The sequence below is a fragment of the Vanessa cardui genome, chromosome 8 (genome assembly GCF_905220365.1).
Source record: "Vanessa cardui chromosome 8, ilVanCard2.1, whole genome shotgun sequence".
NCBI lineage: Eukaryota > Metazoa > Arthropoda > Insecta > Lepidoptera > Nymphalidae > Vanessa > Vanessa cardui.
In genome coordinates this window covers 11,241,771-11,259,543 of record NC_061130.1, presented here as the reverse complement: position 1 = coordinate 11,259,543, position 17,773 = coordinate 11,241,771, and the positions used below count along the sequence as shown (strand labels likewise).

General features: G+C 33.9%; 1 protein-coding gene across 1 annotated transcript in view; it reads left to right on the top strand.

Annotated features, from left to right (window-relative positions):
- The window catches only part of LOC124531784 (dnaJ homolog subfamily C member 10-like), a 70,751-nt gene that overhangs the window by 49,744 nt on the left and 3,234 nt on the right, over window positions 1-17,773 (top strand). Inside the window, exons 12-25 of the mRNA XM_047106309.1 lie at window positions 9,132-9,288; window positions 9,874-10,087; window positions 10,292-10,404; window positions 10,489-10,584; window positions 10,671-10,868; window positions 11,094-11,282; window positions 11,648-11,771; window positions 13,648-13,842; window positions 14,885-14,991; window positions 15,453-15,658; window positions 15,707-15,714; window positions 16,077-16,228; window positions 16,997-17,124; window positions 17,509-17,643. Of these exons, the coding sequence (XP_046962265.1) occupies window positions 9,132-9,288; window positions 9,874-10,087; window positions 10,292-10,404; window positions 10,489-10,584; window positions 10,671-10,868; window positions 11,094-11,282; window positions 11,648-11,771; window positions 13,648-13,842; window positions 14,885-14,991; window positions 15,453-15,658; window positions 15,707-15,714; window positions 16,077-16,228; window positions 16,997-17,124; window positions 17,509-17,643 (2,022 nt within the window). The remainder of the gene's footprint in view (window positions 1-9,131; window positions 9,289-9,873; window positions 10,088-10,291; window positions 10,405-10,488; window positions 10,585-10,670; window positions 10,869-11,093; window positions 11,283-11,647; window positions 11,772-13,647; window positions 13,843-14,884; window positions 14,992-15,452; window positions 15,659-15,706; window positions 15,715-16,076; window positions 16,229-16,996; window positions 17,125-17,508; window positions 17,644-17,773) is intronic.

Below are 17,773 nucleotides of genomic sequence, written 5' to 3'. Positions count from 1 at the left end.
AAAATAAACAACCGACATTCCATACTCTTTCTAACGAGCATTTTTGAATAGTTATTGCAAAAATTAAATGTACAGTTAACACTGCTTGAAAGTAAATCTTACTGAGAATTAACGGAACCCGTTTTTACCTTTCACGACGACGTGACGACAATTGGTTCAAAGATTTCACTAAAATCCCAAAAATATGACCATCACATTCAAAATCATTAAAAATGTTTCAAGTAGTTTAATATTACTCCGTATTGTTTCAGGTACCCAAAGGAGATTATAAAAGAAATGGGATTTAAGCAAGATAATTTCTGGATGAATATATTTATCCTAGTTGTGGAACTTATAGTATTGAGGATAATAGTTTACTTTACATTACGGAGGAAAGTTACCAAATCGAAATAGACTTAAAATGTAATTAATTAAATTGCAGTGATACATTATATTAATACATTATGTTAATTGTACATGTATATGTTGAACAAGCAAATGTATATTAATAATTGGTAAAATTAGGTATATAGTAGGGTACATTAAACAACTGATTGTTCTGAAACCTAAACGATTATATTATATGTACGTTTATGTAAAATATTTATTTATTTCAATTTAATGTATATGGTGTTTGGAAAGTAAATTAAAATAAAATAGCTGTGGAAGAAGCAATTGAAAATTATAAAATATACAAATTTATTCCTTACAGTAAGAGGTTAGGTTAAGGTTAATTAAAACTTGCCTTTTGTGTCGAAAAGAAATATAAATATGCTTTAAAGAATCAATATGTTTTAAATATTTGTATTGTTTATTTAATTACATTAAATAACGTGCGACATGGAGATATTAAGAATAATAACGGAATAGGTAAAAGAAAGACACTAATTTAGTATGGGTAAAAGGCATTTTGAGTTTTTTTTTTTTTATGGTCAACAGTATACTATATAAGATTATTGAAAAACAAAAGGCAAATGGAACGCGTGGACCAAACTGTGATGTACGTTTCGCCGTGTGCGGTTTCGAAAGAAATACGTGTGCCAGTGTGTGTGAGACCGCAAGAGCCTTCGTCTATGTTTGTTAGTATTAAATAAGATATACAAAAATATTTTAGCCTTGTAACCCACACATTAGTCAAGGTGAATATTTACTACACATGTCAATGTCCTAATTTTAAAGTAATAAGAATTTCATTATTATTAAATCGGACTCAGGTTCTTCTGCCTAACTTTTAATGATGAGCGATGATATGCGATTTGCAAACAACGTAAATTGACCATGTGCTGATGCATTTAATATCTGTCAGGAAAATCGTGAAAAAAAGTACACACTTATTCCTGCACCTTATAAGATGCAATTATTTTGTGATAATTATTAAAAAGAAATTATACATCAAGATACGATACATATTTTGCTTAAAAATTTCTTTACTATATAGTTATATTAGTCTATAATTAAAAATTTTATGATGGTGCTCTGTCCGCCAACAAGTATTAGAACCGCTTTGTGAAATAAGCCACAAACTTATTGTCAAAAGAAAATTGTAACTTTTACGAGGATAACGTCGAAGGGCGACATAGGGATTCCGTTTTAAACAACGCTCTTTCTGTTTAGGAAACCTCTCTTTATTCGTATTCGAGCTTTGATGGTTTTTAAACAACCTAGCTGTCACTCTCGTTTAAAGGGATGGTCGTCAGATGTTAAAAACGTTTTCCTTGGTATTCTAGTTTTCTTTGGACTAAAATTTATTTACACCGCTTCAGTGGATTAGCGCGTGAAAGAGACAGAGTTACGTTCGCATTTATAGCATTAGTATTAATAAATACCCAGCCATTTTAATTGTAAACAATTTGATATTAGCGCACATACAAAATATATACCTACAAAAACATTAAAAGCAGGAGATTTTTTCAAAATCAAAACATACCTTAGAATTAAATCGAAACACAGGAATTAAAAAAAATGATATATGATAGCATCCTTAACGCGATGAAGCAATGTAGTAGGAAAGGCAGGAAATCATCATAACTTTTAGTGTGTGCAACGATACGTTTACGTATTTTGTGTATGTACATACCATGTCACGTTTTACTGAAATTGTGATATCTCTATATCACCCATCTGTGATAAAACAATATATATTCTAATAAATATTTCGCTTCCTTTCGTATTATTAAGTTGAATATTTGTAATAATATTTGTTTACATTTATAGCGTTCATTGACACTGTAAGAAGTAGAAATATTTTTCTTGGATACTATAATTGTAGTTGTAACAATTTAGTTTTAGTTATTCAAATTTAGCATTTTTATAGTATTTCACACAATGGACAATTACTTAGTTAGTGACACAATTTGGAATATAAATAAGGACGATATGTAACACGGATGCCAGATAACGTAACAAGGGACACGACGGCCAATATTTTATACCGTGAAACCGCTATTTACACAACTGTTTTTCTTGATGTAAAAAATCTATTGGCGTGTCTTGGAGGTAAAGTCATTTTGTGAGTCGTACACATAAGCCGGCGGCCATGATGGCAAAACCATATAACGTCATAATATCGGCTTATGAGTTATGACATTGTGCTCCACGCCGCCGAACGTAACCGCTCTCTTCTCGCTTACAAAATGTCTTTAATCCCTTCGTATATATATTATTCTTGTAGTTATAAGAAAAATATATTTATTTTATTGATGAAATCTATGTTTTTATTTTTTTTCCTCTATATTTATCATTCGGGATCCTATCATTTTAAATTCTATTATAATTCATAAAACGGAAAGAAATGTTATCTCGCTTTCGTCATGTTTCCCTAGTGCGTAACAAATAAAAATTTTAACAAAAAGAAAAACCGACTTCAAACAAAACACTATTTTAAAAAAAATGAATATGCACGAAAAAGTAATAAAAATAATTGCGTATTCAACATATTTTTTAGAGTCTTTCTAGGTAAAATGAAATGAAAAATATTAGACTACTTAAAAATCGATTTACGATTATATAATGTAGTTATAGTTATTGGTATATTTGGAGCCGGTGTCAGCCACGGTGCCCTTGCCCCAACAATCAAAAGAAAGAAGCGATACGAGCCCCTTGATTGATCCAGTATATTATTTTGTAAAAGGTAATTTGTAAAAAACATATTTGTTAAAGTATTCTCGTATTGTTTTTTGATAGATATACTGTAGGGTTTTATTGGCTGACACCGACTCCAAATATAACAATAATTATAACTACATGATATAATCGTTAATCGACTTTTAAGTAGTCTAATATTTTTCATTTCATTTTACCTAGGAAGACTCTAAAAAATATGTTGAATACGCAATTATTTTTATTACTTTTTCGTGCATATTCATTTTTTTTTAAATAGTGTTTTGTTTGAAGTCGGTTTTTCTTTTTGTTAAAATTTTTATTTATTTTCTGATTTTAAGTGAAGCTTGTGAATTTGACTAACTAATTTTTCTTAATATGGATAGATTGAGCTTTCCGTTTATATGAGTCAGAAACTACTTCGAGGACAATTTCAAAGGAAACTTGCGAATAATGCAAAAATAGACTTTCCAAAATGCGACTTTAATACGTCATGCGGCATAAACTACAAGGATCCCTCGAAAAAGCTGTAATCGACCTCAGCAAAAAAACTTTGAAAAAGAGCTAATATATGTAGTACATCATATTACATTACATCACATACACAAAATTTGATTAAAGATAGTAAGAAATTCTGCCCCATATCGCACCCTAACTGCGAGCCGTATAGGAGTTCCATCACTACATAGTATAAAACAAAGTCGCTTTCTCTGTCCCTATATCTTTAAATCTACGCAACGGATTTTGATGCGGTTTTTTTAAAAAGATAGCGTGATTCAAGGGGAAGGTTTGTATATATAATACATGAACAATATAGTAAAGAAACAATGATAATTTTAGAAGTTTGCGATGTGATGTCGTAAATAAACAAATTCTGTAGTATATTTAGTATCAGTATTGCACCCGTGCGAAGCCGGGGTGGGTAGCTAGTTGATTAAAATATTCGACTATGATAATTACATAAACATTACCACATTACGGAAGGTGACTCAAATATCCAAATAACCTATAAATAAAAGATTCGACTGAGTATCGCTAACGTGCTCCTCAGAATTGTTCCGTTCCCTTCCGTTCCGTTACTCTGTCATGGATCCTGTGCTCAGAACCTTACCAAACTTTCACCAAATTAACGTTGAAGTATATATTTTATAATAAAAAAAGAATTATCAAAATTGGTTAACGTGATTTTCAGTTATTCACCTATTTGTCGCGCATATACATAATGCAAATTTAAGACTTATGTCGTTTTCATATGGATACCATCATCGGAAAAAAATTTAAAAAAAATGGGACCCCACGGGAAGCACTACCTTTCAAACACAAAAAAAATTATCAAAATCGGTCCACCCAGTGAAAAGTTATGATAAACATAAAAAAAAAAAAAAAATACAGACGAATTGATAACCTCCTCCTTTTGGAAGTCGGTTGATAAGGGCTGTCAGCCATAGGAAATAAAAACATCACTAATGCACGACTCCAAAATCGCACTCTATCTTTAAGACTATAACATCGTGGTTGAAAGTTGTGTTACGGTAAAACCATCTTAAATTGTATAAAATTGGAATTCAACCCGGTGATTCTGTTTATATAATTAAAGAATACTAGTAACATCCTATTCTTATCGAAGATGTAAACAAATAACTTTTAATTAAAAAATCCATGCAATTTTCTTATGCAAAGTTATGCTTTTTTGTGAAAAAAGTCCTTGATTAATGTACATATAAGTATAGATATACTATACTTATATGTACATCAATCAAGTCAACATTGCCCATAAACATGGGTAGATTATGTCATAACTGACTGAAAATTACCGACAAGGGTTTGCACTCACAAACATTGTTGTTTCAAAATGAATATTATGAAACAACAATATTCCACGTTACTACTTATAACCACCTCATACCATGGCCGTAGGCAGCGGGGGGTTTTGGGGGTTCAAACCCCCCCCGAATTTTTTTCGCTAAGTCAAGAAAGGTCGTGGTTATCGTATATATATAACTCGCCTTTCAGGGACCTCTTCGTGAGAACACGAGTAAGGATAGAATCCTGCATTATTCTCTGTAGAACGTGCTGTATGTGCTGTACATTGTTAATTCGCTTGCTAAAACTTTATTTAGGTATATTACAAAATATCTTACTTATGACTTGCTATTGAACTGTTTATGTTTCTAAATTTTATTTTAATTTTTTATTAATCAAATTAAATAAGTAAGTATTTTTTTTTTCAATGGATGTTATTATTAGTTAATTTTGTAGGATTTTTAAAAAGTTACTTTAAGCACGAATTTCCACCTTCGGCCTTTCTGATCATTTAAGTTCGGTTGTTTTGAAATAAAAAAAAAAGTAAAAAAACTTTTAAATTCCTAGTTTTTATACATTTTCGGAAAGCTAACGTTTATGTTTTTAAGTTTTTTGTTTTTAAGGCATTATGTGGGAAAAATTGAAAAAATATGGATTTCCGTCACGCATTTTTAAATTTGGACCGATAATTATTGTTTAAATATAGAAAAATTTCCAGTGTTTAATTGTTTTTATAAATCAGAAGACAAAAGTAGATTTTATTTAAATAAATATTTGAAGTTTTGACAAATTTTGAAAAAAAAACTAAAAAAACGTGATAACTCAAAGATGGTTCACTTTTACAGGATGCATATGGTGGTTAAAAATATTGCAAATAGTCATCCCTATCACCTCCTAACGAGAATACGTCGAATTACCAATAACCCTGTATGTTTAATTGAGTATCTTCTGGAAGACTGCTTTGGTGCATCCGATCCCTAAAAAAGGCAACCGCCCAGACCCGTCCAATTAATTATAAGCCATCACCTCCTTCTCGTTTTCGTCGGGGGCGTTCAGCCGATGATCTTCTAGATTAGCTTACTCATAGACGGATGGAAGCAGTTGAGAGTAATTACTACGGGTTTCCGGGAAATTAAGCTTTTTGGTAGATCGGAGCATTGAATTCGTTATACTTGATGAATGCTCTGATTTAAAATTCGTTAATGCTGGAGTTCCACAAGGTTGCGGTCTATCACCCACTCTGATTCTTCTACATATCAGTGACTACTGTAACATTTATCGCTATGCAGACGACAGTGCACCTCATAAACCGCCCACAGGCCGGAGAAAACCGGAACAAACTTGTGTCTGAATTCGAGTCTTCATTATACAAATTCTCGGACTGGGGCGTGCTAAACTTAGGAATGGACTAATCCATATATGATTGCTTTATTACTCTATTAACATATCTGATGGCTGGGAAGTAGACCGGCTCCCTTCACCGGTTCACTAAGAAGCTACGGACCCTCGGCTAAACTTCCACTTCAACCCCATAACGAAAGTTTGCGCGTTTAATGCTAAAAAAAATTACAATTTGTCGTATCTCCACGATTTCAGAAGTTTCCTATAGGCGCCACAGCTAGTATCGGTATACGGGACGTAGATAATTCAAGGCTCGTTTAGTTCTGCGGTCAACTGAAAGCCAAAGCCAAGTTGGCTTCAAAAAATATTGGTGTCCTCAGCAAGTCAAGACAGGATTTCATGTCGGCCCATCGCCATACAAGGCGCAAAGTCGAACCTCACATGGAGTACTGCTCACACCTCTGGGCTGGTGCTCCCCAGTACCAGCTCCTTCCATTTGACCGTATCCAACGCAGAGTGGCTCGAATTCTAGACGATCAAGTCTTTTCGGACCTTTTGCTTGATTCTTTGGCTTTGCGCAGAGATGTTGGAATCACTCATCACACCTTCTACCGAATTTTCCACGGGAAATGTTCCAAGGAATAATTACTTGGTGGTAGGGTTGTGTGCAAACCCGTCTGGGTAGGTACCACCCACGCATCAATTATTCTACCGCCAAATAACAGTACTCAGTATTGTCGTGTTCTAGTTTGAAGGGTGAGTAAGCCAGTGTGACTAAAAGCACAAGGGACATAACATCTTAGTTCCCAAGGTTGGTGGTACAATTACGATGTAAGGAATAGTTAATATTTCTTACAGCTTCTTATCTATGGGTGACCAACTAACCAACACTGTTGCTCGTCCGCCAACCTAAACCATAAAAAAAAATCAGATTTCACCTTCGGATATCTCGTCAAAATTCAAAGTTTCACGTACATCACCTTGATTTTTAAAAATATACAGAAGCGCGATTTTAAGAAAATTTCTACTTTGCGCAACAACTCAGCCAGCTTTCGCCGACGGTTTTTCCGAACCGATACGACTTCGGAACCTTAAAAAAACGGGGCATATTCCTTCCTTAAATGTCGGCAACGCACCTGCAAGCCCCGCAGATGTCCATAGGTAGTGGTAATCACTTTCCATCAGTGGAGCCTCCTGTTCGTTTGCCCCGTATAACGTAAAATGTCGTAGGTTGTCTTTTAAAATAAATCCGTATAAATTATGTATAATTTTAATATATTTATGCTTATTTTAAAATAAACCTGTTGCTTTTTTTCTGGAGCACGAACCCCCTGAACCCCCCCCGAAGTGAAATCCTGGCTACGGCCCTGCCTCATACTCCTCATAGCGTATATACAGACATACATATACCGATAAATTGCCAATTTACTAAATGCACAACTTTTGATAAATCACAGAATTTTCGACGATTTTTGCTGCCAGTTGCAGTAAAACCACACTGTTCATTTTAAAAAAAAAGTAGTATAAAAATTAAGAAGAAATGGCTTATAAGCCATAAGACCGCCTTTTGCTTGGCCAATTTCGTTTGTATGAAAATATATTTTGTGTCTTTATGTATATTTGGTGTGCAATAAAGAGTTAAATAAATAAATAAATAAAATAAAAAGTAATGTAAGATAATATTTAATTTAATATAAGTTACATATTTTAATTTCGTAAACATTACCAGTTCTTTATTTTGTAAACGCAATAATTAATATCTTTCGGTACATCATAAATATTATATTAGATTATGGGCCTCAGTGATTATGACATGCAAATTAATAAATCAAAAATAACCTTTACAAAGGTGAATGAAAACAGGATAATCTATTCCAGCAAATCAATTATTAATATAATTTATAATGAATACCGCCATATTTAAGAAAAAAAATAATATTTTTAAATTATTGACTTTTGTGTTCCGCAAATTGAACAACCAAATAAAATTTTTACTTTTTTACATGAATTTTATTATTATGTATTAAGATTAGGAAAAAAAGCTTATTTTAGTATTGATTTACGTATATGTTTAATTTATAAGAGAAGGATATCTGACTAATTTTAATTTTGACGCTATAAACAAAATGTTAAGATTTAATTTCAACATTTTAAAAAAATCATAAAATTTCAATAATTGTAAAATATATTTGTGTATGTAAGATATATATACTACAAATCTGTCATAAAAAATCCATGAAAATGTATTTAAAGTTAACATATCAGCAAAATTATAACTTTTATTTAATACAAAAAAACATACGTAGAAACTACCAACAAAACAGCGATTTTTTATTTATTATTTTTTTATTTAAAGATCGGAATTAAAATCAATTCTACATAATGTCAATAAGTGTCAATGATTGTAACGATAAATGTTACGCTTTAACAAAGACTTCTTCAAAAAGTGAGCAAATGGTTGGAGTTGGACTATAAAATAATTAAGTTTTAGTCATATTCTATAACAATTATCAAAATTCTGATTAAAACTTTAACCTTTTTTACAAATTAATAAAACGTGGCAGTATAATGTATTGCCTTAGCTATTTCCACGAAGAAATAATTTAAAAACGTACATGTCAAAACTTCAAAAGCAAAATTAAAGAAATAAGTTCAACTTTCAAAATTCAATAGTACTTCTCTATTCTCAAAAAAAATCCTAATTCCTAAATGGGAAAACAATATTCTTGAATGTAATTAACTATTAACCTATGTACCATAAGCGTATAATATATATTTTTTTAAGATTTCAATTCCTATATAGTTATAGCGTAAATCAAATATGTAAGTACGAAACAACAACACTTAGTGGAAAATATAAAATTGGACTATTTTGTAAATATAGTGTGTTTCCTATTATTATTTTTCAGGCTTAAGTTTATTCTAGTCCTATTGATACTAACCAAAAGTGCATTAACCGATGTCTCGTACTATGAACTATTAGGGGTAGCCAAAGGAGCATCAACACAAGAGATAAAACAAGCTTACAAAAAACTGGCTGTGAAATTACATCCTGATAAAAATTCTGTGAGTAAAGAATTTGATTATAATCAAATTTTGTAGAAAAATCATTAAGTGCTTCAAATCAAACATTTTAACTAAATCTTTAATAATATTTGTTTGATATAATTAATTGATTTATTAAAAGTAGTTTATCCATAGAAAATATTGCTTTTTTATTTTGTAGTCTCCATATTTTATAAATTGAGTATCAAATGTAGTAAATTCCTAGTTTTTCTTAGAAAATTCTGGATTAAATTAGGCATGTGTTTTTTAATTTGTGTGGGCAGAATGTGGGTGAACATTAGATATTGCATGTTCTTGTACTCTTATGAAACATGATAATACAGAATCCGTTAAAGTGTAATCAGGTCACTTATCTTAGAGGCTTGATGAATTGTTGCTGATAAAATATTTAATACAGAAATGACACAGAAAATTCAATCTAAACACATTAACTTAAAGTCTATTCTCGAAACTATACAGCTTCATAGAAAAAAATGGAATGATAAATTAAAAACAAATATTAATGATAATTAAAAAACATTGAATTCAAATTAAGAATCTCCTGTGTGATATTTATAAATTTTTATTACTAATATTTTTATGTAGGACAAAGGTGAACAGAAGAAATTCCTTGAAATCACAGAGGCTTATGAAACTCTGAAGGATCCTCAGAAGAGACATAAATATGATTTATATGGATCACAGCAATCATATACTAGGAAATATGATTACCATTCACAAAGTGAATACAATGATTTGTATTTCAATGGACTATATCATGAGGATCCATTTGTTAAAACATTATCTGCAGATGGCTTCTGTAAGTATAGTCTAAATTTTTTCTTTCTTTATTTTCTACATTATGTTCACTTGTTTCATAATGTCTTGTTTTATTCTAAATTTGTTAATTATTAGCAAATAAATAGATTAAGAAGCTAAATATAATATAATATGTTAATATTCCCAGATTATCCCTTTCAGAATAATATAACCATGTTTTTGTTGATGTGTTATTTTTTTTCAGATTCGTATTTGGGTGAAGGATTATCCTTCATTAATTTTTATTCCCCGTTCTGCCCTCCATGTCAAAATTTAGCCAAACACTGGAAAACTTTGGCTAAAGTTTATGAGAGAATCGTAAGCTCTTATTTTACCGTTTAGCTACAATTTAATTTACTATACTATTAAAACAATAAATTTCAATTATGATGTCTCTTTTAGATAAATGTAGGAGCTGTAAACTGCAAGTATTATAATTCATTTTGTTACAATAATATGAGGATTGGTAGCTATCCTACACTTCTATTTTATCCTAATGTAAGTATGTGTTTAAATTATACTGTGCATATTTTTTATTTGATTTCCAATTTAAGTCTTCCAATTTAATTCTTTTTTTAAATCAGGGCAAGACTGGAAATTATCTTCGTTACAATGGTGCCCATACATTTGATGCTCTTGAAGAATTTGTAATAAAATTTGTTCGCAGTAGAGTCCATGTGGGCACAATAACTCAAGTTTTGAACACTGATAAGCCTATATTATATGTTTTAAATGAAGATAGTATAGGCAAATATGCAATTTTGAGAATTGCTTACCATCTTGTAAGTACAAAATATATTAGCTTTTTTTAATTTTATACATGTATTTAATTAAGGATTAATCTTAAAATGTGAAGAACAAAAGAAAAGGCTCAAAAAAAGTCAATATATTAATAGCTCTTAACAATAAGTTTTTACGTTATTATAAGTAGATAAAGATAGATAATTGTTATTTTATATATATTTAAATGGAATTACAGTCATTATTCATAGATTATTTTTTTTCAGAATGGTCTTGCCACTGTGGTCATAGCTGAAAGTATTAGGCAACGTATAAGCAATAACCCTGAAACAGTAATTGTGTTCAAATACAATAAGAATCATAAAGAGATATCGAGCGTAGATGAAAAGGAAATTATTAAAGAAGTTGTCGAAATGTTACCCAAAATAGAGACAATCGGATTGAAAACTTTACAGGTAAGAATTTGGCGATAAGCAAGAGAAATAACCAGCAAAATATTTCTATGACTTTCTATAAGACTGAGGATCAAGAACTTTAGAAAGTTCTATATTTAAACATATCTAAAATAGGCTCCAATTAAATTTGGCTAAATACTTCACAACACAATCAGTGAAGGCGAATTATGCGTATTGCTTCTTGACATACTTTCCTTAAACCTCCAAGTGGAAAGTGTTGGGAATAGTTCTGAGTTTCTCTTGTTAGCACATGAAACGGGCTCCCTTGCGGTGAATCCATGGAGTTCTAAGGAATTCATCTCTAGGATATAAAAGATGCCTGATGTCAAATAAGTTATAGATGCTTAATAAAATATATTTTCCAGAAAATTAGAAACAATCTTCGCAATGGACATTACACTCCTTGGGTTTTATATTTCTCCACACCAGAGGATGATGACACATTATTATTACATCAATTGCGAATAGCATTACCTGAAATGAACTTTGGTAAGTTAAAATTCACAAATAGTATTTTAGCTTGTGATTTATGAAATGCGAGTGGTTGAAATTGTGCAAAATGTTTATAATCAATAAATATTTTTTTATCTTTAGTATAATTTTCTAATAGCTAATATAATAAATATAAATAGCTCTGGTAAGTTGATTGATGTCGTCTAGCCAATGGAGAATGTTACTAGGTATGCCAAATCACTTGAATTTTTTTCTCAGTAAAGCCTGTACGTATACAAATACACTAGTTTTTGTTTTACTTAAAAAAACCTAGTAGTTTTGATTTTATAGGCATTCAAAGTTTCGAAACATATCGAGTCCCGCTAACAGCCACGCGAGTGCTGTGACGTCATTTCACAACGCGCCGCGCGGGAAGCGTGCCGCTTTGTATCACTTTTTATCATAACTCGGTTCCCTATCGAGATACGAAATTTTTTATGGAATACTTTTTTTTTGCTTTTCGTACGATCTACAATTAAGGTCCTATACATTTTTCATGTATCGATCACCGTTATCGAGATTTCGATACAAAAACAGTATCGAAAAATTACTGTAATGAAACTTATAGAGTTTATTGCGACCTACAAAATCATAATAATTATAAAAAATCATAATTACACATGGTCATTTTTGTCACACGTTTTTCTTCTTTTTCACGGATTATCGCAGCACCTTCGCGAATAACTCTTAATCTTTCTTCGTGATTATCCTTTTTTTTCTTCGTACCATTCCGCAAAGAGTATTTTGAAACCGGTATTTCGCAAGCTCACCATGCAATCACGATTTGTTTTTCTATTATGAGAATGTCGTCTCCATACTTCTCTTGCAAGTGTTTTTTAACCGTTCTGATGTCAGGAACGAAATCTCAATTTTTTTGGTTCATTAACTCGCTAATAGAAAATTGACATTAGTTGAAGTTTTCTTTCAGAAAGGAATAAATGACCTCCATCGCCTAGTCTACTTTGTCGACCGTAGGTCGTTTTTCTTATTCCGCTCCTCAGGGAGTGCATGATATAGATGAGAAATACATAAGACGAGGTATACCATGAATACGCTATTGTAATCGATCTAATCGCTTCATAGCTTTTATCATATTTTTCGCGTTTTAGCATCTTTTGGAACTATAAAAAACAACTATTCCGGCGAATTGGTAGTTGTATTTTTACATTTAAGCACAGCACATGATTTCCTAGTATTTGGATTGGACATTTTTAAAAGTATTTAGGTATAATATCGACGGCGCGGGCGCGCAATTGCGGGCGATGCAAGTGAGCCAGACTGAGCGTGTTGTACAATGACGTCACACCGTCACCGGCAGCCCGCGTCGTGCGTTACAACTTGTTTTACTTATAACTCGGAAACTAATTGACGTATCGAATTAACTCTTTCTACTATATATATAGCTAATAATCAAAATTAGTGAACATTCTCCATTTCCGTTACGGCGGATAATTTTATGGGAGCCAAAACCAACTAAAATGAACATATTATAGTGTAAAAGTGTGACTGTAAACACAGGTGCATTCTTTATTTCACTCATAATCTAACGGATTGGCAAAACCGCCATACCAACATGAGCTTAGGCGTAGAACCAATGATTTGTGTGCTCTCCAACGCTGGGAGTGTACCCGCCTTCAGATTTTACACTACCCAATAACTTTGTATCAACCTGACGGAGGGCTTAAACCCGAAATCTCTTCATTTGGAGCCTTATAACAATTCCCACTAGACAAAGGCGGAAGCCCAAGTGCTATGTGCATTTCGGTGTCAAAGTTTCAGTCCCCCTTTTCAACCGACTTCAAAAAGGAGGAGGTTATCAATTCGTCTGTATTTTTTTTTGTCGGGATAGAATAAATGTCGCGTAACCCCGTAGGCGTGCTGGACTGCGCGGCGCTGGAGGAGCTGTGCCGCTCGCTGCAGTGGGAGCGCGCGGCGGGCTGGGCGCTGTTGAAGGCGGGCGGCGCCTTCCAGCGCGCGCGCCCCGCGCCCGCCGCGCTGCGCCGCGCCGCCGCCGCGCGCGCGCTGCACTCGCTGTCCGCGCCCGAGCTGCGCCGCGTGCTCGCCGCAGGTACGCAGCGTACCTTAAGGTGGATTCCCACGACCCGCTAGGCGACAGGCCACACCAGGCGCTGCCCCACCTGTGTAGGCCTGTCACGGCCTGTACTGAGCGTTCCCACGGCAGTTGTCGGCCTGTTGACTGACATTCATCATGGACATCATTTTTATTTTTATGTTGAGGCGACAAACTATTCCAAAGCGCCGGTTCATTTTCATAAAGAGTTAAAAACTCAAATATCAGCTCGTTTGTCCATTCCATCATGTGCGTGTACTCTCAGGCACGGCCGCAGGTGAAATGAACGATTACAACCGACGCACACGCTCCCGTACAGGCCACGACAGGCACCGTTGTGCCACGCTGCGCCGCGCCTTTGAACTTACCGACTTCCGATGGGTCGAACGGGTTACATCAGGCCACCGCAGGCCACACATCAGATGCGACGGTTCCCATGGCCTATCGGTCTGTCCTGGCGCGGTCTGACCTGTGAGAAATCAGGCCGTGGGAAGCCAGCTTTAGACTGCTCGTATGACATATGTTTGCGAATATATACGTATACGCATATATAATAAGATACCGGAAAATATAATCAATTTACCATTTTCAAAATTTAAAAATATTATTAAGACTAAATTAATAAATAAATCATACTATTCATTAAAAGAGTACTTTTTAGAAAGAAACGCCTGGAGTTAGGCTCAGGTTCCATCATAAGACGCTAATTACTGTCAATAACAGCATTGTAAATGTGTTTATTTGAAAAGAGCAACTATGCGAGTTTCTTGCCGTTTCTTCTCGCTAGAAGCTGCTTTCCGAAACGGTGGTAGTATTTGATTATTGACGATTCAAAAACGCTTAATTGTGAAGTTTACTTGAATAAATTGATTCGATTTGATTTGATTTATAACTAGTGTTTATCCGATCAAATTTTTTTTTAATTTATTAACAATCATCTTATGAAAATCCTACTGCTGTCCAATTATTTCCATTGCAGCGTAGCTAACCGTAACGCTTCTACTTTCATTGATAAATATTAAAATTGTTTTGTTTTCAGAAATGGGCACATGGGTACTACTGATAGCACCATACGAAGTCTCTTGGGAACATTTGGAGGAACCATTCACTCAGGCTAGCTTTGAATTGTTGGACTCTGGAATCAGTGTAAGTTATAAGAGTTCATAATATTACTCTTATTAAATTTGCCAAACACCAGAAAATGATAGCACAGATTGGCCTGTCTCTACTCCAATAGTGAATATTCGGCGTCTTTGTCATGTGTTTTAAAAGTTTTGTAATATTCAATTTATAAATTGTTATATATGATGTAACTAATCCCCTCCACATCAAATAGTCGACTTTTTTTTATAAGATTTTCTTAAAAAATATAATTTAATTTGTATTTTTTGCTGACCTTACTTTTAGACTTCTCACAAACACTAAAACGCTATATAAAAATCGTTACTTACTCATACTAATGCACGTAAGCTATACATAAAGGCTAAATATAATAAATATTTTGTATAGTTTTAAATAATCCTATAAATTACTACTTCTCAGAAGTTTCATATTTTTTTTTATTATTAGTCTTTTGTATATTTTAAAGAGTACTTTTTATATTTCAGTTCGGCATTATGTCCTGCACTTCTACCACAGATAAGTACTGTCGTGAAGTGGCACAGGATGAACCCGTGATCCTCGTACAGAACGGCACTAACAGATTTAGATATGTCGGAGATTCGAACAAAGATGAAATCATAGAGTTCATAGAACTCCTCATAGAAACTTCCGGTGAGTTATATTATGGGTTACTATTATTCTTGATATTATTGCAACACTTTACTTTACAATGACTTTTCGTCTCATTAAATGGAATTAGAGCCGATGGTGAGAACGATAAACTCTCACATGTTTATTGTTTAGGTATGCGAAAATGATGTAGGTAGTTTATAGGAAAAATCATCCGGTAAAAAAATCATGTTCTTTTATTCAGTATATAAGCATTACCCGTATTGATATTCAAATGACATACTACCACCGGTTCGGAAGAGAAAGAAGCAGGCAAGGAATAAATAACGGAAGAAGTGTAATAACTTGACCTGACCTGTAAGAAACTCAGCGGGTGTTCTGATAAAAATCTAAGTCTGTTCGTACGTACTTGAAAGGAAATCAATGTCATGTAATATGACCGGGAGTGTTACCAAAATCGACTTCCGAGTGCGTCACTGAGAAGCCGGCTCGCGTTGCAGACCTGGAGCTGTCGGCGCACGAGGCGCGCGCACTGGAGCGCGGCGGGGCGGCGGGCGGGGGGGCGCGCGTGGCGGCGTGCGCGCTGCTGCCGGCGCGCTGCGGGCGCGCGTGCGACCGCGTCCGCCACGAGTGGAGGCTCGTCGCCAAGCGGGTATGTATTTTATTACTCGCTAGTCGCACGCCCAAATGGACCACCTGATGGTGAGCGGACGTCCCCTCTCAATATACCCGTGTGGCGTGTGGTTCCGGGTAGTAGAATAGTGCCCCCCATCTTTTTATGTAGTTAAATAAATATGATAGCAACAAATAAAAGACTTGAATTATTTTAATTGTAAGTTGCAATTGACTTACGTTAATCAAATTAATTTAATTGCGAGGTGCAATTAAAAGTGTAATTGCGATTAATTAAATTGTAATTAATTTAATTGCATTTACTTTTTTAGTCAATTAATAAGATAGTTGACAATTGCATGATTAATACTCAACACTGCCTCAAAACAACAGAGCCGGGTATTGTTGTTTGGTGTTAGAATATCTTATGAGTGAGTGGTACCCACAGAAATTTGCTTGCTCAGAGTTAATGGACTATTATATCAAAAAAAATAAAAGAATAATAAATAATAAATATGAGACAACATCACATACACCACTCTGATCTTAATGTAAGTAGCTGAAGCACTTGTGTTATGGAAATCAGAAGTAACGACGGTACCACAAACACCCAGACCCAAGACAACATAGAAAACTAATGGTAATCTACATCGACTCGACCGGGAATCGAACCCGGGACCTCAGAGTGGCGTACCCATGAAAACCGGTGTACACACCACTCGACCACAGAGGTCGTCAAAGAAGTGAAGTGTCATAAAATAATTTAAACTAAATGAGGTACCTAAATAATACATTTTTATGTCTGCAGTTGAAGCCGTTGGATTACGTGAAGGTGGGGCTGATCGACTGTGGCGTGCTGCAGCTCCCAATCTGTGACGTCATTCGCAGCCCCGTCGCTAAAATTTACCCGCTCGATGCGAACAGTCACATTAATACGTTGGTATTATATTTGTCAACTTAAATCCCCAAGACCAGTTTAGAGTAGCATGATGCCACTCTGTAATGTACTTCAAACCTTTTGGTGATAAGATTTACTGCGGTGTTGATTAAAATGTTAAAATACTTTATTCAAGTACGCTTTTCCGAGCACTTTTGAATCGTTTTTTTTTTACAATGCTATATAAAGTGAATCTACCACCGGTTTTAGGTGTAGATTCTACTGAGTACAACCGCCAAGAGAATCAGTAGTTTTTTATACTTATAAAATATAATATACCCTGCCTAAAACGAACAGTGTTAGGCATTACCGTTTATAGGAATATATATTAACTAACATTCTTGCTGATATTTCATTGAAATTAACCATTTTTTTTCTTATAGAATAAGCTTGCAGCATCAAACGCAAGCACCTTACATCCTGGACTGGGCGCTTGATTACATATACGACAAAGTTTCGAAACTTAACTGGCAGTCTTTCACAAAGCACGTCATAGCCGAAGAATTATATCCTAGCAGGTAAGACACCATACGATGCTGAATATCATTAGGTCATTATTAAAATCATATATTTGCGTAAATCTATTTTGTCTATGTTGTTCGTTCTTAAAACATAATTCATAAAAATATTCTACAAAAATAAGCCGAA